Consider the following 22,908-nt stretch of genomic DNA (forward strand, 5'->3'; position numbering starts at 1 on the left):
TCCACAGCAGCTCCACCTCGCAATTTACAGGACTTGAAGGATCTGCTGCTAATGTCATGGTGCCAGATACCACAGAACAAATTCAGGGGTCTAGTAGAGTCCATGCCTCTGAAAGTCGGCGTTGTTTGGTGGCACGTGGAGCATATTAGGCAGACAATCAGTAATGAAGTGAATAATGAAGTGGTGGTGGCGTAGTGGCTAAAACACAGGGCTGTTAATCAGAAGGTCGCTGGTTCGAACCCCACAGCCACCACTATTGTGCCCTTGAGCAAGGCACTTAACTCCAGGTTGCTCTGGGGGGATTGTCCCTGTAATAATTGCACTGTAAGTTGCTTTGGATAAAAGCATCTGCCAAATGCATTAAAAAATAAAATAAAAAATTAAAATAAATAATGTGTTGTTGTAGTGCTTACAAAATAACACGGTGAAAAGAATGAACAAATCACTGCTTTTTGATCTTATTAGCATTTTACATACTGTCCCAACTTTTTGGGAATTAGGGTTGTAAATAGACACTCCAATAGATTCTCCAAAATTTCTCCTTTTGAATGACATAATCCTAATATAATATAATTATAATATAAAAATACATTTAATTTGCACTACCTTTACTTCTTCTGTCTCCATAGAAAGCTCATTTAAAAACTACATTACTGTTATTGCTGCAAGAAACCTTGAGTAACATTATAAGTCAAATAAAATGCTGAAGTAATCCAATGAATTCACTCATTCTGCAATATTAAAACATCTTCAAATGTCGTTTTCAGAGTTTGAAAACTCACCATGTATCACAGAGTTACTTGGAGAGATCAGAGTGTCCCATAAACATACATTCCTGTGAGAGAGAAGGAAACATTTCTTTAAAACATACGAATCCTATTTAGAAACCTATTCTATTTGATATTTGACAGTTCTATTATATTATATTTGACAGTAAGATGAATCATGCGTCCGACCTGCCATCATTGGACTGTCCTGCGGTAGCGATCAGACTGGAGGACGTGATGAAGGCAAAATCACCACAGCTCTTACCGTGACACTGCCAGCTCTAAAACACACATGCAGCAAAAAGATGCTTGCTTATTGTTATAGAGGGATTTGTTTGCAGACGCTACTTTGGTTACGCAAGGCTTCAATGTCCAAAGAATGTATTAAAGATTATATACATTTAGAACAATTAATTCAACTGAAGGTTTATAAAATGTCTCTAACACACTCCACATGTTAGACTCTTTATAAAAGCTGTAAACACAAGTCTCTTACCAAATATGGTTTGGGGTTCGAAGAGGTTTGATTGACTTGCCAGAGGCTCAAAAAGCCCTCGCCATCAGCAACACCACACTGCAGACCAACAGAGAGAGATTGTAATAATGCGAGAGGAAGAACAGAGATATTTAAGTGTGCAGACAGTATTTACAACCGCACATTAATGACTGCATGACAGTAAAAGACAGACAACACAACCGAATGACCTTTCCTGAACACATATGGTGCTGCACTGATCACATAACAGCACACACACTCTATTCTATCGCTACAACAGGAAATCAGCAAACACTGTACAGTCCTGGAAATGATTAGACACTACATACGTGACATGCACAGATGAGCATGAGAGACGTGAGTGAGCAGCATGAATGAGTGTACAGTTGGAGATTCTCACAAAATCACATGGACAAATCATTACATTTCTTAAAAATACTCTTGAGCAGGGTTGTTGATAAGGGGGACAACTGGACCTTTTGTCCCAGGGTTGAAGGGCAGCCGGACTGCAGGGAGTGAGGCCCACAGAAAGGCTATTCCATATAGTATAGCGCAGCTAAGCGCGTTCAGCGGGAGTCGCGGATATGAACACGGAGACGGAGTGAAATAGCAAGGAATGGAAGAACTGTATTTTTTCATCTGTACCATGTAGAGCAAGGTTAATGAAATATGTAAACACTGGTTTCCAAGCAAACAACCCAATCATTTTCCGGTGGGCCGATGCATTTTGGGGCCGATCAGGGGCGGACTGGCCAGCGGGAGAACTGAGCGGTCCGGTGGGTTGACGGCAAAACGTTGCGAATGGGTCGCTATAAGCAACAATGAGCTGCCACGTTATGCAGAACGGACCACACAAAACAGCGCCACAATATGGACAAACGGACCCCCCCCCCTCCCAAACAACTTGCCATGTAAAATCCAGGGCCGATTTCTCTTCTCTGTCCAGCCCTTGTTATAATTATATTTTCACAGTTGTAATGTCACACTTTAACAAAATATGAAGGCCATATATGGGTGATTCCAGATTCCTATATGAAGGTCTCATTAAAAGTGAATCAGAAACTTTTTATCCGACCTTCATAACTATATTTTTGATACTTTTCAAATGCTTTTATACTGTTTTAGCCTTGCCTTTAAATATTAAACTATGAAAATCTATAATAAAAATACAAATTAATACGTTTAAAACTATAACAATTTATTAAAAATAAATAAACCGTTTTAATATTTATCATTTCAAAAATTACAACATTTCCACCACATTAAAAAACAACAATAGTTTCCTTGTTAACCGAGTTGACAAAAGTATCAGTGAAGAGCATGCTTGGGATGTAATAGGAGTCATTTTATTCCAAAAACTATAAAAATGCCATTTCCATCAGCATCATTTCCAGCACAGAATTCTATTAATGTTGATACACCCCCCACAGTTGAAGAAGACACTTTGGGCTTTATTTCACAAGTTTCAGAATTATTATATGTTGTTATTTTTTTAAAGTTAGAGAAGCTGAAGTTTATAGAAATGGAAATATTTTGTGCAGAACATGTTTTTATAATCTAAAAAAAATAAAAATACAGAAATACAATGTTCTCTAAGTCACAAGTCTAAAGAAGTTACGTTTCAAATTTGAAAAAACGAGGTTTGAGCAACATTTTTCTCTGTAAAATCCCTGGTGGTGTACAGCGTAAAATTAAGGCTCCGCCTTTCAAGACGACACTAAATCTGACTGCACTGCTCGGCTATTCTGAATAAATCTACACCACATTTTTAAAAATAGACTTTAGAGACACGCTCATTTTGTTTATGAGACTCTAATTTATTAGATAATATACAGTTTTACAACATGAATGCTGCTCAGATTTCACAGTTTGTTTAAGAAAAATGACAAAGGGTAATTGATGCGAGATCTCATGTAAACAATGGAGAATATATCAATATTTCCCAGATTGATCACTTTTGTGGACAAAAAGTGCTATTGGATGTTTATCAATGAATGCTTGTCATGGATGATTGACCCCAGTGTGGCGAGCTGGATTCATCTGGTGATCGCGATTTCATATCAAAGGTATGAAGTCCCGTTTTTATATTGCATGTTTTCATTTGTACTCCTGCACAAATAATTATATTGCTGTTTCTGGAGCATTGCTATCGTGAAACAGAGATCAAAATGTAAGCTGAGTGAAGTCAGCACCGCGTGCGGGCGTTTGCGTATCAACAGGTTAAACACAATACAGAATTTGAGATGTGTTGGAAATGACACTGTGTTGGGAATGTTCATGCTCCTGTTGTGCATGTGCATATGCTGTTAGACAGTGAAAAAACGTTATAACAAGACTTTACTTAAATCCACAATGTGAAAAGTGGCTGAACTTAAAGAAACACTCATGTATAGTCAGTGAAACGTGAATTAAAACAACATTGAAACAATATGATACGTAAAAGTTGAGAACGCTAGTTTACCTTGTTTCCCTGTGAATTGAAATAGAGGCGTGTGACTCGAGCGTTTCCTGCCTGTCTGAAACAGATGAGCTGCTGCGGACGATTCCACTCAAACATCCTCACACTGCCGTCCTGAGCACCGGTCATATCTACACACAACCACACAGAGTTTACAAATCCCTTACAGTGTTTGTATGAGTGAAATATGTGTAGGTCAATAAGAGACACTCACAGTACTGATAGATGGGATGAGACGTCATTCTCTTCACGTTATTCAGGTTCCTCTTCATGATCTGAGAGAAATAACACAGATTTATACACCAAAGAGATATATTTTTCTCACAGACGGACATAGAAACATTAAAGTACAGATATGATGTTGCCCAGTTAATTAACTTTGATGTAGTTCAACTTTTCGATAGTATCATGCAGTGTAGCTAACATGTAGCTGAAGTATCTTTCCCAGCACTGGTTGAGTGTTTCTTGTGGTGTTTATCAGCTGTGAATGAAAATGGTGATGACGCAGGTCTGTACCTTGGGCTGCTCGGACAGTCTACGGATTACTCCGCTACCTCCAAACGCTCTTATCAACTCAATACAGACACATCAAGAGCGACTCGCTGTTTGTGTTCTGCTGATAACAGCCAAAACGAAACACTCGAGAAGCTGCGCTGTGGGTATGTCACTGTCATGAAATTGCTTCAGTACACTGTGTCTATGTACAGTGTGGCCTAAAAGTCCCCCCATATGCTTCTATTTAGCATTTTTCTATATTTTATTTTGTACTCTGCCGCTTAAAATATTTATTTATTAATCGTGATTAATTGCATGATATTTCATAATTAATTGCATATTTGGAAATTGCTCAAATTTGACTCAATATACCTCTTTTCCTGTCAAAATGCATTTTAATTCCTATGGAACAAAACAAAATAATATGGTAAATGGTCTGCACTTATATGGCAATTTTTTTTAACCTTAGATGTTACCAAAGCACTTTACACTGTGTCCCAATCACCCATTCACACTCACACTCATAAACCAATGACGGCAGAGCTGCCATGCAAGGCGATAGGCTGTTATTGGGAGCAACTTGGGGTTCAGTGTCTTGCCCAAGGACACTTCCGCATGTGGAGTCGTGTGGGCCGGGAATCGAACCACCAACCCTGCGATTTTTTTTTAACATTTTCCAAACAAAGCCTTCCACCGTACAAAGATAATTATGTACTAAAAAAAGCACCAAATCAAGTAACAATTGAAGTTTCCCCAAAGTCTAAGGTTTGGGAAATGTGAATTCATTGCAATAGTGAGGGTTTAAAAGATTGAATGCCCATCTCAATTAATACTCAACCTACTACTCACCGTCCCACTTACACTTTGGTAAACATTCAATCTTATTACAATTTTTGCTATATTAGTACATTTTTATTATTAAACTGTTGAACACTTTGTTTGGAAAATGTTAATGAAAAAGGATTGTTACATATTGTTTTCTTTTCTAAGAAGGAAGTAATTGCATTTTGACAGGAAAATAAGTATCTAGAGCCAAATTTAGTTGTGAGCTATAAATGTGGCATGCATGGGGACGTATGCAAACACTTTTGAATGATTACATGAACAATTTATTGAATCGTATGGACAGTTTGAGATGCTATTATAATATTTGTCTTAATGGGAAAATAACTTGTAATGTTATTGCAATGTTTAACTTTTGCAAGCTTTAATCTAATATTAAAAATGTCTTAAACTCGAATCACTCAATCTCGATATTGATGATGTTGGTAAACATATTTAGCATATTATGCTGTATAAAATAATCACAAATATATCATTAATATTCAATGTAATGTTCAGCCTTAATCCACGTTTTGACATGAATTCCTATGAACTTTCTGTGATTACTGGATAATGATATTGAAAAACAATTTAAATTCAGATAGATTCACTTGTGAATCATTCTGAACAATTGGTGAATCAGTTCGGCCTATTCATTTAAAAAGAATGATTGAATCACAAATGGGAAATCACTATGGCTTGCAAGAAAATACTCTAACATTCATTTCTAGCCAATTACACATTTTTGAGCCCATTATAACTAGAAAAAAATTTGACATTTTTATGACTTCTTCAGGACTGGAAAACACAATTTTATAATTCCCTGTTGATGACATCTTCTTTTACCGAAAGCCTAACTCTTAAATAAACATACCACACTGGCACCCAGGCTGGTCTGGCCACTTCCCAGCCAAGGCATAGAGGAGGATGCTGCCATCTGTTGGGGGGCAAAGGGACCAGCACTTGCTTGAGCGATGTTAGTGTGAGACGAGCGGTAATCCACATCATCAGAACTATAGAGGGGAAACAAGACATTCATATACCAATCCTTTCAAATCTATGAGCTGAATGATCCACTCAAACACACGCACAACCTGCGAGACTCCTTGTCAAATTCCTCTCCGATCCAGGTGTAAGGCTGAGCTGCTAGCAGGGTGGATACGTCCACTTCCTGGACATCATGAGTGGACGCCAGCACTATTTCATTGCTGTTAGCCTGAGAGAAACAACACATCACACAAAACAAACAGACAGACAAACGAACAAACACATGCACCCACGCATGCACACAAACAAACAAACACACACAAACAAACACATTAAAGGTGTCATATAATAGTAAACAGGCTTTGTCTCTTCTACTGTGTAGACATACTATCATCTGACCTTGACAGCATTTCTCTTCTAGTGCTATTAGATCTTAGTGCTGCCTTTGACATCGAAAATCGTGACATTGTATTGGACAGGCTTGAGAATTATGCTGGCATTTGTGGACAGGCATTATCATGGTTTAAATCCAATTTATCCAACAGCTACAACTTTGTTTGTGTAAACTGCGATATGTGCGATCAAACACAAGTAACGTGTGGAGTGCCGCAAGGCTCTGTATTAGGTCCCCTAATTTTCTCCTTGTATATTCATCCCTTAGAAAATATTATCAGGAACCATGGAATTGGTTTTCACGTGCCGATGACATTTTACATTTTCTCCAGACCTGATGAAATTTGCCATCATTTACATCATTAATGCAATTTAAATATCAAAGTCTACAAGGTACAGATAGAAAACTGTTTTTCTCATTCTAAGGGTCAGAAAGATGGGAGGGTGGAAAATAATAGAGAGTGGGAAATAATAAAGAGTGTTTTTGTTGCAAGACACCTAGTCCTGACCTTGTTAATGGCAAAAGCCATGATGATGTCTGATTCTTTATGTATGATTTTGGCTTTTCCTCCTGGGTAACCCATGTCAGCCTCCACCTGTAACACAATGCACAAAAACACACTGTTCAGCCAAAATACTTTTAAATAATGTCAACCTCACACCCCCACACACAGTAGCAGAAGGTTTGTTTGCATGCACTCCAGAGCATGTACACACCGCTTCAAAGGAGAAACAGGTGTTAATCATTCAGTTATTTATTGATCTTCTAAACCATGTGTCTGTTTGGTCCACTGCTTTCAGTGCCTCCGGCAGTTAGTGAGGGAGAGCAGTGCCGAGTCAGACGAGTTAGGAAACATGAGGAAAGAGAAGTGTGTGAGCAGGTTAAGGGAGGAGAGGCCCAAAGATTTTAGAAGGAAGGACGCAGAGAAGGTCTCATTCTCTTTCTCAGTACCTTGTTGTTTTTGCTAGTTCCAGTAATGCAGGTTTGTATGAGGTGATCCACATGATCATCTAAAGACTACACAATACACACCACAACACACATTAACAAACACACAAGGCACAGCACAAAACACATGCACGAGTGACAAACAGATGGAGAAAAACAAAAGAAAAAATAAAGAGCAAAATAAATCTCAATTGGATAAAACTATCTCTGACTGGATAGACTGTCTCGAGCTAACATGCACATTACCTTAAGAAGCAGCATCAGTACTTACCCACAACATATTAAACTGGTACTTGTTTCTAAATGTACTCATTAAACCGTCTAATAATAAACATCTACATTTTGCCATTATTTACAACACTTCACATGCCCTGCCCCCTTTAATTAACTCACTCTAGCCCCTGGTCCTGTTCCTTTATTTACCTAACTCTGGAACTTGCCCCTTGTCTTTGATGACATCACTTCAGGCAATGATTTTGCTACAGCCCCTTTCTTTTTAATCTTTCTAAATTATACAATACCAACCCTTCCCCTTTAATGACCTCACTCTGGCACTGACCATGCCCCACTCCCTTTACTACTTCACTCCAGGACAGACCCCTCCCCTTTACACCATTTGGTGCCTGAACCCACCCCCTTAATGACTTCATCTGTTTCCTTTCCCTCCTCAAACCCCACATCACCCCCTTTCTTACTCGGGGACTGGTCCTGCCCCTTTCCACAATTTGGTGCATGACCCCACCCCTATAATTACTTAATTCTATGCCTACCCCTCCCCTTCAATTATCCAACTCTGGCACTAAGCCCTCCCCCGTTATTTAGTCACTCAAAGACTGACCACATCCCTTTACACAATTTGTTGTCTGAATCCACCCCTTAAATTACTTAATTTGGTGCAAGCCCTCCCCTTTAATGACTTTACTCTGGCACTGATCCCACACCACCCCCATTATTACTTCACTCTGAGACTGGTCCTGCCCCTTCCCACGATTTGGTACATGACCCCGCCCCTATAATTACATAATTCAATGCCTACCCGTCCCCTTCAATGGCCTCACTCTGGCACTGAACCCTCCCCCGTTATTTAGTCACTCAAAGACTGACCACACCCCTTTACACAATTTGTTGTCTGAATCCACCCCTTAAATTACTTAATTTGGTGCCAACCCTTCCCCTTTAATTACCTTACTCTGGCACTGATCCCACACCACCCCCATTATTAATTCACTCCGAGACTGTTCCTGTCACATGATTTGGTGCATGACCCCGCCCCTATAATTACTTGATTCGATGTCTAACCCTCCCCTTCAATGACCTCACTCTGGCACTGATTCTGTACAATCCCCATTATTACTTCACTCTGGGACAGCCCCCACCCCTCTGTAATTACCTCACTCTGCTTCCTCTTCTTGGTAAAGATATATCGAATCAAAGTCTCCTGAAGCACTTCCTGTTTGACCAAGAAATGCCACAGACGTCGGGCAGGGAAGGAGAGATGATGTTTTGACCTGAAAGAATACACGCATGCACACACACATAATTTGGATCCAGAAGCACATGCGAATTTCCTTACTGATGGACTAAACTTCAATATATCTGAAACAGATCTGACAGAAATGCTGATAGTAATTATTTGGTTTAAATAAGTCATGCTGTGTAAATACTCACCTGAACGGTGTGTTTTCTGGTTCCAGCATGGCTTTGTGCCGCAGTATAGCCGGCCCCCCACCTGCACTCAGGTCCGTTGGGTAGGTGTTTATGAAGTTTGGTGGAGGTCCATCAAATTTGTTCATCTTCTCTAGGATAATCTGTTCCCAGTTTTCCAGTGTCTTCAGCACAGCATTGGCCAGGGGAGACGTGACCGGCAGTTCTAAGAAAACAACAGAAAGACAAACGAGGCAGGTTGATAATGTGATTTACCTTCTACTGGTTTGTATGTGTGTGTGCTTGTATGTACTACTCATGCACCAGTGAAGTCCAGTCCTGTGAGGGGCAGGAAGGTTTTGACATTGTGCAGGGCAAGTTTGACCATCACCAGGCGGATTAAAGACCAACTGCAAAGACACACAAACATCATTTACTATACACTGATATATATGCAATACCCTGTGTTCTTATCTCCACATGTCCTGTTTCATGTGTAGTCTTGAGCATCCTCATATTTAATTGTTCCTCTAAATGCCTCCCCCAGCATTGTGGTGGGTGTCTGAATGTTCACAAACAGTTTGCTGTTACTCAGCTGTCTCAAACTTCTTTTTGGCTCTGAGCTAAGAACCGTAGACCGTGATTATGTTGGGGCCTTCACTCTGTCATCACTCTGTCCCCTAATGGTGATTACGTACCGAAACGAAGTTTCTCAAAATGTTTTTACAAAAAGTATTTTTCATTCCACTTTTAGTTTTTATGATAAGTGGTTTAACAATTAATTCGTTTTAGTGGTTGAATATTTTAATAACCCTGCCCACCACTGTTCTGATCCATGTTTGGCCTGACCTGTAGGAGTTTGGATCAGAGTGTTCAGTCATCTGTGTGTCAGAGAGGAAGGCATCATCGTCATCTTCATTATCACTAGCACCGCTCTCATCTGAATCATACAGAGCTCCACTGTCAGACAGAGGCAGGAAGGGCTGGAGGGGACACGAAGACATCAAGACAGTTATTTACTTTGACACATGTCCTTACAACACAAATATATGATCCATATACTGTAAGCAGAGTAAAATCCACCAGAAAAAACAGCATTGATGCTTAAATTATATAACACGGCTAACCCAACTCAGACATTGTGTTTTGTTGTTTTTAGTCCATATACAGTATATGCACTTGTGTGAAAAGCATAAGAGTGCCAAATCCCTCTAAACTGTGGAAAAAATATACACTCACCTAAAGGATTATTAGGAACACCATACTAATACTGTGTTTGACCCCCTTTCGCCTTCAGAACTGCCTTAATTCTACGTGGCATTGATTCAACAAGGTGCTGAAAGCATTCTTTAGAAATGTTGGCTCATATTGATAGGATAGCATCTTGCAGTTGATGGAGATTTGTGGGATGCACATCCAGGACACGAAGCTCCCGTTCCACCACATCCCAAAGATGCTCTATTGGGTTGAGATCTGGTGACTGTGGGGGCCATTTTAGTACAGTGAACTCATTGTCATGTTCAAGAAACCAATTTGAAATGATTCAAGCTTTGTGACATGGTGCATTATCCTGCTGGAAGTAGCCATCAGAGGATGGGTACATGGTGGCCATAAAGGGATGGACATGGTCAGAAACAATGCTCAGGTAGGCCGTGGCATTTACACGATGCCCAATTGGCACTAAGGGGCCTAAAGTGTGCCAAGAAAACATCCCCCACACCATTACACCACCACCACCAGCCTGCACAGTGGTAACAAGGCATGATGGATCCATGTTCTCATTCTGTTTACGCCAAATTCTGACTCTACCATCTGAATGTCTCAACAGAAATCGAGACTCATCAGACCAGGCAACATTTTTCCAGTCTTCAACTGTCCAATTTTGGTGAGCTCTTGCAAATTGTAGCCTCTTTTTCCTATTTGTAGTGGAGATGAGTGGTACCCGGTGGGGTCTTCTGCTGTTGTAGCCCATCCGCCTCAAGGTTGTGCGTGTTGTGGCTTCACAAATGCTTTGCCTCATACCTCGGTTGTAACGAGTGGTTATTTCAGGCAAAGTTGCTCTTCTATCAGCTTGAATCAGTCGGCCCATTCTCTTCTGACCTCTAGCATCAACAAGGCATTTTCGCCCACAGGACTGCCGCATACTGGATGTTTTTCCCTTTTCACACCATTCTTTGTAAACCCTAGAAATAGTTGTGTGTGAAAATCCCAGTAACTGAGCAGATTGTGAAATACTCAGACCGGCTCATCTGGCACCAACAACCATGCCACGCTCAAAATTGCTTAAATCACCTTTCTTTCCCATTCTGACATTCAGTTTGGAGTTCAGGAGATTGTCTTGACCAGGACCACACCCCTAAATGCATTGAAGCAACTGCCATGTGATTGGTTGATTAGATAATTGCATTAATGAGAAATTGAACAGGTGTTCCTAATAATCCTTTAGGTGAGTGTATATACTGGCAGCCAAAAGTTTGGAACAATGTACAGATTTTGCTGTTTCGGAAGAAAATTGGTACTTTAATTCACCAAAGTATAGTCAGGACATTACTGATGTAAAAACAGCACCATAACTATCTGAAACAATTTATCAAATCTAGACAGACCCCATTTCAAGGAGCCATCACTCCAACACCTTATCCTTGAGTAATCATGCTAAATTGATTATTTGACATTAGAAAATCACTTGTCATTATTCAAAGTTCAAAGTTATTTGGGTTGTTAAATGAAGCTTAACATTGTCTTTGTTTGCCACAGTATGCAATAGTCTGGCCTGTCTTAAGGTCAATATTAGGTCAAAAATAGCAAAAAAGAAACTTGTCAGTCAATCATTGTTTTGAGGAATGAAGGCTTCAATGCTTGAAATTGCCACAAAAACTGAAGATTTCATACAAAAGTTGTACACAACAGTCTTCAAAGACAAAGGACAACTGTCTCTAACAAGGACAGAAAGAGATGTGGAAGACCAGATGTACAACTAAACAAGAGGATAAGTACATCAGAGTCTCTAGTTTGAGAAATAGACGCCTCACATGTCCTCAGCTGACAGCTTCATTGAATTCTACCCACTTAACACCAGTTTCATGTACAACTGTAAAGAGAAGACTCAGGAGGCCTTATGGGAAGAATTGCAAAAGAAAAAGCCACTTTTGAAACAGAAAACCAAAAGAAAAGTTTAGAGTGGGCAAAGAAACACAGACATTAAGACAACAGTTTATTGGAAAAGAGTGTTATGGATCTTAACCCCATTGAGCTTTTGTGGGATCAGCTAGACTGTAAGGTGCGTGAGAAGTGTCCGACAAGACAGACACATCTATGTCAAGTGCTACAGGAAGTGTGGAGAAGTGGACAATAAAAGTACCAATTTCTTTCCATAAGACCAAAATCTGTACATTTTTCCAAACTTTTGGCCGCCAGTGTATTTTAAAGATTTAAATAGCAGTAACAGATTTAACAGAATGTCTATTAAAGGTATGTTTATTTATTATATAAAGTCTACTCTCTGTAATATTACTTTGGCCACAAAGTAGTCCCACATGCTGAGCTCAGGTGGGATGAACTTCTCCTTATAGATGGGCCGCTCCACAGGGACAGGCGGAGGGGTGGCCGGAGTCTCTTTAACTGGACGTCCTGGAACCAGCATGCGCATATTAAACCTGCGGCGCTGCCGGTCCACATCCTCAGCGGGAGGAGTCGGAGGAGGGACCGCTGGATGAGAGAGAAAACAGACAAGGACATAGAGTGAGAAACACGTCCAGTCCATACTTTGCTAAAGGTGGAGGCAAAGGTATGCTTGGAATGGGATAGCATATACTTCTTTTGGGAGAAAAAACTAGCAAGGAGTATGTGTACCTTATACAGTATGCAAACTTATAGGCTTGGATTATCCAGATGACCTGTTGCATCCAAAATATGCGGTAAACAACAGCACACAGCACAGAATACTGTATAAACTTCTGTTATATAATCCTTACAGTTTCCAGAGTGATGAATAAACTGTAAATAATATCAGCAAAACGTTTTACATCTCTTCTTGGATTTGAGAGGCAAAAAATGCAAAACAACTATATTTCTTTCAGATGATAACTGCAAACCTCAGGGTCAATTAACAGCATTTTCACACTTATTGACCGGTTAATTACAATTACTTTTCCCTAAGCTTTTCAATCGTTTGTGATTATTGGACAAGGATTATTATTTAGATTTTTTTTATTTATTAGATTTGATTGAGACTGATTCACAAAATGAATCATTCAGACTGATTTATGAACTGCTTTGACTGATTGATTAAAAAGCACCGACTCAAAAATCGACAATTCACCGCCAAATTGAACATCAATATGTCTTGCGAGCAAGTCTGACTACTCAATCTCTATGCAAGAGCTATATCCACCCAATTAAATATTTAACAGCAGGGCATAGATACCATTTTTTTTGCTTAACTACAACAATACATTAATTATAGAATTTAAGATTACTTTTTAAGATACTATTAACTTCCTTGAAGTTTCCAGGCCTGGAAAACACAATTTAAAATTGTCCTGATATTTCCGAGTTTCCCAAGATATTGGGATATACTGCATACCTGTCAACACTCCTGTTATTCCCGGGAATCTCCCATATTTCACACCCATCCCCCGACCCCCTCCTGTTTTGTTATTTCTCCTGGGAAACTCCCGTAATTTGAATGGCAGGATGGGAGAACAAGACTCAGTTGGTATACATGTATGTATAACAACAACTGGAGGGAAGAAATTAATTTAATATCTCGAAGAAATATCGACAATGGCCATGCCTTTTGCAAAGTATGTCGCACTGACTTTAAGATCAGACACGGTGGGAAAAATTATGTTACTCGGCACATTAAATCACAACAGCACAATTTGTATGTTCGTATGTTCAAATGTGCCCCCCCCCCCCCCCCCCCCACTCAGAGGTCTCCCGGATTTTGTTACCCTCATGTTGACCGGTATGATTGTGTAATTTGACACATAACTTGAAAATGTTGTTATATTGTTTCACATGCTATTTTGATTAAAAGTAGGACTTTTTCATGTATAGTATGTACAGTATGCAGTAAGCAGTATGCTTAAGCTACATTCCGAACATAGCCAGGCAGGACACTTTTTCTCCCCAATTTGGAATGCCCAATTCCCAATGCGCTCTAGGTCCTTGTGGTGGCGTAGTGACTCGCCTAAATCCGGGTGGCAGAGGCTGTCTGAGACCGTCAATCCGTGCATCTTATCATGTTGCTTGTTGAGCAAGTTACCGCAGAGACATGGCACGTGTGGAGGCTTCACGCTATTCTCTACAGCATCCTGTACAATTCATCACACAAACCACATTATAGTGAACAAGAGGAGGTTACCCCACGTGACTCTACCCTCCATAGCAACCGGACCAATTTGGTTGCTTAGGAGACCTAACTTGAGTCACTCAGCATGCCCTAGATTCAAACACGCGACTCCAGGTGTGGTAGTCAGCGTCTTTACTTGCTAATCTACCCAGGTCCCCGGCAGGAAAACTATTTAAAAAAACGGAGGAGCCCGGCCGCCTGAGAGCAGAGGTACGGCCGCTGACCGCGAAGGGAGAAGGGGCTCCTTACCGACCACCTGGAGCGGTCAGGGCCGCTGCCAGGGGCGGAGGAGACCCCTACCAGCCTCTGAAACACAGCGGGGTCTGAGACCGCTGACCACCGCTGACGTTCCGCCCGTCAGGGTCCGGAAGACTGCCTCGATCCACCTGGGGAGGTGTGACTGTCTTCCATTAGAGGGTGGAAGAGTAGCCGAGGACCAACATGCGGCATATCGGAGAACAGGTAAGTGTTTTTTTTCCCCTCTCTCTCTCCTCTCTATCTCCCACTGCCGCTCGATGTTGGCCTTTTCCCTCTCTTTTTAATTTTTTTTTGTTAATTTGGTACGATTGCCATTACTAGGTACCAAATTGCTCCCCTTGTCCCCTCCCTCATCAAGGTAGACGGGGATGACCTGCCAGCAGACAGGGCGGAAGGCCCGCCCCTCCCCAGGGAAAGAGGGGGGAGGGTGTACTTCATGCTGGGGGCTGAGAGAACGAGAGAGGAATGTGGCAGAGCGGAGGGCACGGCCGGGTCGTGATGTTACACACCGGCCCCTTATCAGGCTAATCAAGAGGGATAAAGGCAGACTGGAAACTGCAGTGCGACAGAGAGAGAGAGAGAGAGAGAGATTTACGGAGAGCTGTCTGCCACCTTTGTGTGTTTGTCTTTTTGTTTAAGTTTCTAATTAATATATTATTTATATACTCAAGCCAGTTCTCGCCTCCTCCTTTCCATTAACCCCTTTACATATGAGTACCCGGATGATGCACTCCATCAACCGTGAAAACGGAGTGTGGAATATTTGATACTTCATGCACTCAGAGCACGCAAATGCATGCTCTATACTTGGAAGCATATGTAACTTGTCCTCAGTAATGCAACAAACTAATAAATATCAAATGAAAAGGTAGGGATCTGTAAGATATCAAACAACACATTAAGAAAATTTAAAATTATATTTTCCACAAAAAAAACTATTAAAACTAAATCAAAATTGTGACCTCACTTTGCGTCAACTCCATCAGATTTTTTAACAATCCTGAATAAATCAGAAAATGTCCTGATAAGCTTCAACTCCAAGTACCCTTTTTCCCACTTCCTGCTCATGGTGGATGCAACAGTAGGACACGTGGTCTGGTACGTTTGATATTTTTAATATTTTAAACAAACAATATATAAGTCTCTGCAGTCACAGCTTCAACTTGTCAACTCCGTCATTCTCATTATCATAATTTCTGTTAAAATTGTGGCATCAATTATGGCATTTTAGTTTAGGTTATAGAGGCATCTTCAACGGAGGGGGAAAAAATGGCTCCAGTGTACAACACATGGTTAAGATGGAAAAATATTACATTTTGTCAACTCCGTCAGAATTTTCAGAATAGTATGAAAACAGAAAAAAAAAAATCGTATTGAATGCATTTCATCACTTAACTCCTTTACTGAAGAATATTATTAGATAAATAAAGGCATTACACTTGTTGGATGAATCAAATTAAAATAGCACACTTTTTGGTGTGTCTGACGGAGTTGACACAAATGACAGTAAGATGGTAGTAAGATGGAAGTGAATAAATGTCAATTTTCAGAAGAAAAAAAACAAAAACATTTTTATAAAAAAAACTGTTCTCTTAAATCATTCGTTAGCTGAGACTTTTGTCTACAAATATATACATTTAAATTAAATTTTTTATAAAAAAAAAAAAAAAAAATTTTTTTTTTGTAAACATTTTTTGTTCCTTATCAGCAAGCTACAGACATGGTGAGCTACATTAAGGGCAGTAGCACTCTGCACTGTGAAAGAGTCTGAACACACTGACTGCACAATGAGAGCAGACAGTGATGATTGAACACATTCACAGAGGCCGTTCATCATTAAAGATCTGTGTCTTCCCAGCAGGTGAATAATAAAGCTCAGAGGGATTCTAAGATCTCAGACAGAGAGTGATTTCTAACATATCTCTCTCTCTTTCTCTCTCTCTCTCTCTCTCTCTCTCTCTCACACACACAAACAAGAACAAAAAAAACATACACACCATCAAAAGCAGACACCTTCCCCGTTGTCCTGGTTCACTTCATCAGGTACAACTAACAAATAACAATAACCAAGTGATTTGAGACACTATCATATGATATGGTCCTATCATCACACAAATGTACTCAAACACAACACGATGATGATGATTGTGGTTTATTTATTGTGATGTGGAGTTAAAGCAATGTTGTCATGCCAACAATAACCTCAAACACATTATTAAAATGCAGCCTACTGATAAAGTCTGTCTCATCTCTTCAGGTGGCTGGACTCACTCACTCACTCACTCACTCACTCACTCACTCACTCACTCACTCACTCACTCACTCACTCTCTCACTCTCTCCTCTCTCTCTCTCTCTCTCTCTCTCTCTCGATGTATTTTCTGTGCGTTGAAAGGTGTCTTATTAACATTTAAAGCATGTTTTCATTCTGACAGTGTGGAATGAGTGTTTATCTGCTCTGATTGCAGACACATCTGAAGAGAAGATTCATCTCAAACTTCACCCTGGAATACTTGAAATGTTCAAAGAGAAACTCCCTCTTGTGTGATAAAAAGGGTTGATTTTGGAAGAATGGTGACTAAATCCACTGTGTGCGTGTTGATCAAAGGATCTGTTTTGAGAGCGATGCCAGAAAACCCTTTAACAAAATGCCAGAGCTGACAAGTATGAGAATAAAATGCTAGTTACGTATGTAACTGTGGTTCTGTGAATTCCGGATGACTGCCAGAGGCAGTGTTAAGCACTAATGGATAATCGCAACGCCAGCTAGATAGGTCGAGAAAATATAACAACTAAGTCATGTCGTGACGTAGACCGAACAGGAATATAATCCGCAGTAACTCGGTACTCAGTCTCGGAATGCTTTCTCGCACATTCTGAATGTCAAAGGACTCTGGCGGTGTCTGGAATTCACAGAACCACAGTTTCATACTTCACTAGCGTTCTTTTTCTTTCCAACCGACCACCAGAGGTAGTGTTAAGCACTAATGGATGACACATACCAACACAGTCATGAGGAATGACACCCACCTGAAGTCATCAAGGTTGCTCCATAAGAACTGCAGAACTCAAACCATGGGAAGCAGCCACATTAACCTTGTAGAACCATGCAAATGTACATAGAGAAGTCCAAGTAGCAGCAGCACAGATATCTGCCAAGGAAACACCTCGAAAGGCAGCCCAAGATGAAGAGACCACCCTAGTAGAATGGCAAGTAACACCTTCTGGTAAGGGTATTTGAGCCTTATCATATGCCAATTTTATCACTTCTACAATCCAGCATGACAGTCCCTGCTTAGACAAAGGCGCACCCTTACACACACCTGTAAATAACTGATCTGTCTGTCTGAACGATGCAGTATAATTAATATAATACTTTAAAGCACGTACGGGGGGGACTTCCGGGTTAAGGATGGAGTAAGACGTGTTCTGTTTAGCTCCGCTGACTTTCACTCAAATTTCATTAAAACAAGACAACAAAGTTCGCTAGTGATCTCGAAGCCTTTATAGTGTTACATACGCTCAGTATAATTTGAAATTTGCTTTTCTAAAATGCCGTCGAAGAAGCAAGGGAAGAAAGATGTTGCTGAGGGTGAAAGTTCGTCCGAGACCGCGGGCTCGCTGGAAGAGGCCGGTTCAACCGCGAGTAACGACCCAGTGCTCTCAGTGGATTTGGGCAAGGTTAAAACTGATATTACAGCGAGCTTGAAAGGAGAGATGGCGACGCTGGAGAGGAAAATTGATGCAATGCAGTTAATCATAAATGACCACCGTACAACTCTCGAACACCTTGAACAGACCACCACGGCCTCGTCAGACGCTGTTACAAAACTACAAGCCAAAGTTAAAAATCTGTCCGAGGAGGTGTCAGAACTAAAGGAGAAATGCATCGATCTGGAGGGCCGTTCTAAGAGACAAAATCTAAGAATCGCGGGAGTCCGAGAAGGATTGGAAAGCGGTCAGGGTGCCAGAGAATTTGTAGCTAAGCTGCTCATGGAGGTACTTGGACTAGATGAACTTCCTGTTCTGGACCGAGCGCACCGAGCTCTTCGCTCCCGACTGGAGGACAGTGACCCGCCGCGACAGTTCATCGCTCGAGTGCATCATGGTCATATCATGGAAAACATCATGCGCAAAGTGTCATCACAAAGAAAGTTAACTTTTAACGGTCGATCCATCCAGATCTTCAGAGACTACCCTTCGGCCGTGGTCAAACAGCGAGCAGCCTTTACCAGAGTACGACAGATCCTTCGGGATAAACCTGGTGTGAAGTTTGGCATTCTTTATCCTGCGAAGCTGCGGGTGACGTACAGCGAGGGAGAGAAACTTTTCACCGATGCGAACGAAGCATGGAAATTTGCAATCGAACAGTTTGGGGCAGTAAAGTAGAGGTTAAATAATATCTCGAGAAGAATTCCTGTTGTTTTGTTGGACGTTTCTTTTATTTAGCGGACTAGATGCTGGACCTTTGTGACGTCTTTGAAGGTAATATGCGGAGGTGGGCTTATCTTTTCTATGTTTTATTTTTTAGTTTCCGCTTTTCTTGCCTTCAACTTCGCAGAAAGTTGTGCTGTACGTTTGTTCCTGTAACAGCTAAACATGTTCTGTTATTTAATGTTTTGTTGGGAGGGTGGGTCGGTGCTAGAGGTTTCCATGGTAACAACTTCCAGTGTATAGGTAATTGGTCGGAGCAGATTAGGATGTCTGTTATAATCACTGTCTATGTCTAATAATCTAAATGCAAAAGGGGCTTCACTAAATTTTTCAACTTGGAATGTTAAAGGGCTGAATGAACCAGTTAAGAGGGGGAAAATACTATCTCATTTAACATCACTGTCTTCGGATATTATGTTCCTGCAAGAGACTCATTTGAAACGCACTGCCCACGTTAGACTGAGGTGCAAGTGGACTGGACAAATATATCATTCAAATTTCTCGGCCAAATCTAGAGGCACAGCTATCCTTATCCGTAAAGGAGTTCCATTTAAAAATAATCAGATTATTTCAGATAAAGAAGGGAGATATGTGATAGTTGTTGGAGAAGTATTTTCTGTGCCATTGACATTAGTCAATGTTTACGGACCAAATTGTGACAAACCTGAGTTTTTAAAAAAACTGTTTGACCTAATTCCTGATATTTCAGATACAAATCTCATAATTGAGGGCGATTTTAATTGTGTCCTAGACCCGTATTTGGACAAATCCTCCTCCACAAAAATACTTCATTCCAATTCCAGTACATATTTGAATGCATATATAAGCAATTCTAATATGTTTGATGTGTGGAGAATTCTCTATCCGACGGACAGGGAATACTCTTTTCATTCTCAAGTCCATAATGTCTACACCCGAATAGATTATTTTATTCTGGATGGTAAACTTTTGCCCCAGGTCTGTATGGCAAAATATCATAATATTGTTATCTCTGATCATAGTCCAGTGACTTTTTCTATTAAAATAGATAATATGGAGAAACCACAAAGAAATTGGAGGCTTAATTCTCATTTACTTACAAATAAAGTCTTTATCAATTACTTAAAACAGGAGATAAACTCCTTTTTCGAGTTCAATGACAATCCTGACATGTCTATAGGGGTGATATGGGACACATTTAAAGCATACACTAGGGGTTGTATTATCTCCTATCAAGCATCTCAAAGAAAAAGAAGTAGAGCAGAATTAGAGGTATTAGAAATTAAAATTCGAGAATTAGATATTGAAAATGATAAACATCCATGTATTGAAAAATATAAAGAAATTTGTGCACTTAAATACAAACTGAATCAAATTCTCTCTTCTAAAATTTCAAAATCTTTTCTGTATGTAAAGCAAAAATACTTTGAATTCGGTGATAAACCTCAGAAACTTTTAGCTCGACAACTACGTAAAATAATATCTGAACGTACCATATACAAAATTAGGTCAGACACAGGAGAAATTCTCACTTCCTCTAGGGATATAAATAGTAGGTTCCAGACATTTTATGAGGCACTATACTCATCTAAAGGAAGCATAGATCCAACAGTTATGGCTCAGTTTCTAGATCAACAGAATCTTCCCTCACTAAATCAAGAACAAGTTGACGAGTTAGGTGCAGAAATTACTATTAAAGAAATATCAGATACTATAAAATCTCTAAAAGGATGTAAAACTCCTGGTCCAGATGGATTTTGTAATGAATTCTATAAAGCCTATAACAAACTACTTTCACCTTATTTATATAGGGTTTACAAACAGGCATTTATAGATCAGTCCCTGCCGCCCTCTCTGAATGAGGCAATTATTATTGTTGTCCCAAAAAAAGGAAGGAACCCAGAAGAACTGGGTTCTTATAGGCCGATCTCACTACTAAATACAGATCAAAACATTCTGGCAAAAACTTTGGCACATAGATTAAATACAGCAATTACAAACTTGGTGCACCCGGACCAAACCAGTTTCATACCAAAACGTAAGTCTTCTTCTAATCTTAGGCGACTCTTCAACATCATGTACTCTTCCCGAGGCCGGGCGCAAGATTTAGCTATTCTATCATTGGATGTGGAGAAGGCATTCGATCAAATTGAATGGCCTTACCTATTTGCGGTATTGAAGAAGTTTAATCAGGGAGAAAATTTCATTTCAAGGATTAAATTGTTGTATTCTAGTCCGGGTGCGAGAGTTCTCACAAATCAAACAATATCCTCTCGGTTTAATTTACATAGAGGTACAAGACAAGGTTGCTTGCTGTCGCCACTTCTGTTTGCATTAGCGATTGAGCCTTTAGCTGAGGCCATTAGAGTCCATTCTGGTATTAAAGGCTATAAAACCAGAAATACTGATAATAAATTATCGTTATATGCAGATGATATAATTTTATTTATATCTGAGCCCAATAGTAGCATTCCAAATATCCTTAATTTGATTAATTTATATGGTACATTTGCAGGATATAAAATTAATTGGGACAAAAGTGTGTTGATGCAAGTCACTATCAGGGATTCTTCTTGGCTTCATCATTTGCCCTTTAAGGTTGCTTCAGAACAATTCACATATCTAGGAATAGAGGTGACACAAAAGTTTTCCAATTTAGTTAAAGCTAATTTTCAACCCCTGTTGTTTAAACTTAAATCCATGATCAAGTTCTGGAGTACGCTTCCTATTTCTCTTCTGGGCAGGGTAAATGCAATTAAGATGATATTTCTACCACAATTTTTGTACATGGTGCAGAACATTCCCGTATTTCTGCCTAAATCTTTTTAAAAAAAATTGGACTCTATTCTGGTTCCTTTTGTCTGGGACTATAAAGCCCATAGGATTTCTAAGCAGCACCTATGTAAACCCAAATTACAGGGTGGTCTCGCCCTACCTAATTTTCTTTATTACTACTGGGCGGCAAATCTGAGGGTTCTGACCTCATGGATAGATTCTACTATGATAGAGGAGAGCTGGCTAATGCTGGAACATTTACATTTACATTTATGCATTTGGCAGACGCTTTTATCCAAAGCGACTTACAGTGCACTTATTACAGGGACAATCCCCCCGGAGCAACCTGGAGTTAAGTGCCTTGCTCAAGGGCCCAACAGTGGTGGTGCTGGGGCTTGAACCCCCAACCTTCTGGTCAGTAACCCTGAGCCTCAACCACTGAGCCACCACTGCCCCAGGAACAGGAGGAATGCCTCCCTCATTCCATTAACGCAAAAAACAGGGGCTGAAATATAACAATGCTGCATTTTCTCGTTGGTTTGGAACGTTTTCACAAGGCGACATTTAAAAACACACCAAAACTCTTTAAATAAAAGTCAAATGTGAGCAAACTAACCTTACTGGTTAGAATTTTGAACGCCGTTTTAGGATTTAGCTGATTAAAACTAATGAGTATCTTTGACTACACATTTTTATAACATCCAGTAATTAATCTGACTTAATTCTCAAAAGCCCTTAGTGAAAACAGTAACAGCTCAAATGCTTTCCGTCGTTCTAACAGATTAAAAAGGAACAAGAAAAACACTTTAGCACATCAGTTTTGAATTCACTCTCTCTCTCACTCCCATGGTGTGCAATAATAAAGATCAGAAAAGACAGCTCTGCCAATAATACTTGCATATAATCTTAGCGCAAAGATGAAATTTAGAGCAGAATTTTATTAAAAAAAAAATTATTATTTCAATGGGGAAACCTGTTTTAAAGGTGGGGTATGTGATTTGCAAAACGGCCGGCAGATTTTGAAAATACACAACTCTAAGGTCCTACCTTCTCTCCTCCAACGCTGGCCCTGACTCCACCCATTCGAAAAACATGG

General features: G+C 40.0%; 1 protein-coding gene across 1 annotated transcript in view; it reads right to left on the minus strand.

The window, feature by feature from the left end:
* Positions 1–22,908, minus strand: part of LOC127622843 (dmX-like protein 2) — an 85,868-nt gene that overhangs the window by 9,423 nt on the left and 53,537 nt on the right. The window contains 14 exon segments of the mRNA XM_052096947.1: positions 783–835; positions 957–1,048; positions 1,264–1,341; positions 3,725–3,852; positions 3,936–3,996; positions 5,913–6,051; positions 6,133–6,254; positions 6,928–7,014; positions 7,371–7,436; positions 8,758–8,875; positions 9,036–9,237; positions 9,336–9,421; positions 9,861–9,994; positions 12,526–12,719. Of these exon segments, the coding sequence (XP_051952907.1) occupies positions 783–835; positions 957–1,048; positions 1,264–1,341; positions 3,725–3,852; positions 3,936–3,996; positions 5,913–6,051; positions 6,133–6,254; positions 6,928–7,014; positions 7,371–7,436; positions 8,758–8,875; positions 9,036–9,237; positions 9,336–9,421; positions 9,861–9,994; positions 12,526–12,719 (1,560 nt within the window).

The sequence above is a fragment of the Xyrauchen texanus genome, chromosome 29 (assembly GCF_025860055.1).
Source record: "Xyrauchen texanus isolate HMW12.3.18 chromosome 29, RBS_HiC_50CHRs, whole genome shotgun sequence".
NCBI lineage: Eukaryota > Metazoa > Chordata > Actinopteri > Cypriniformes > Catostomidae > Xyrauchen > Xyrauchen texanus.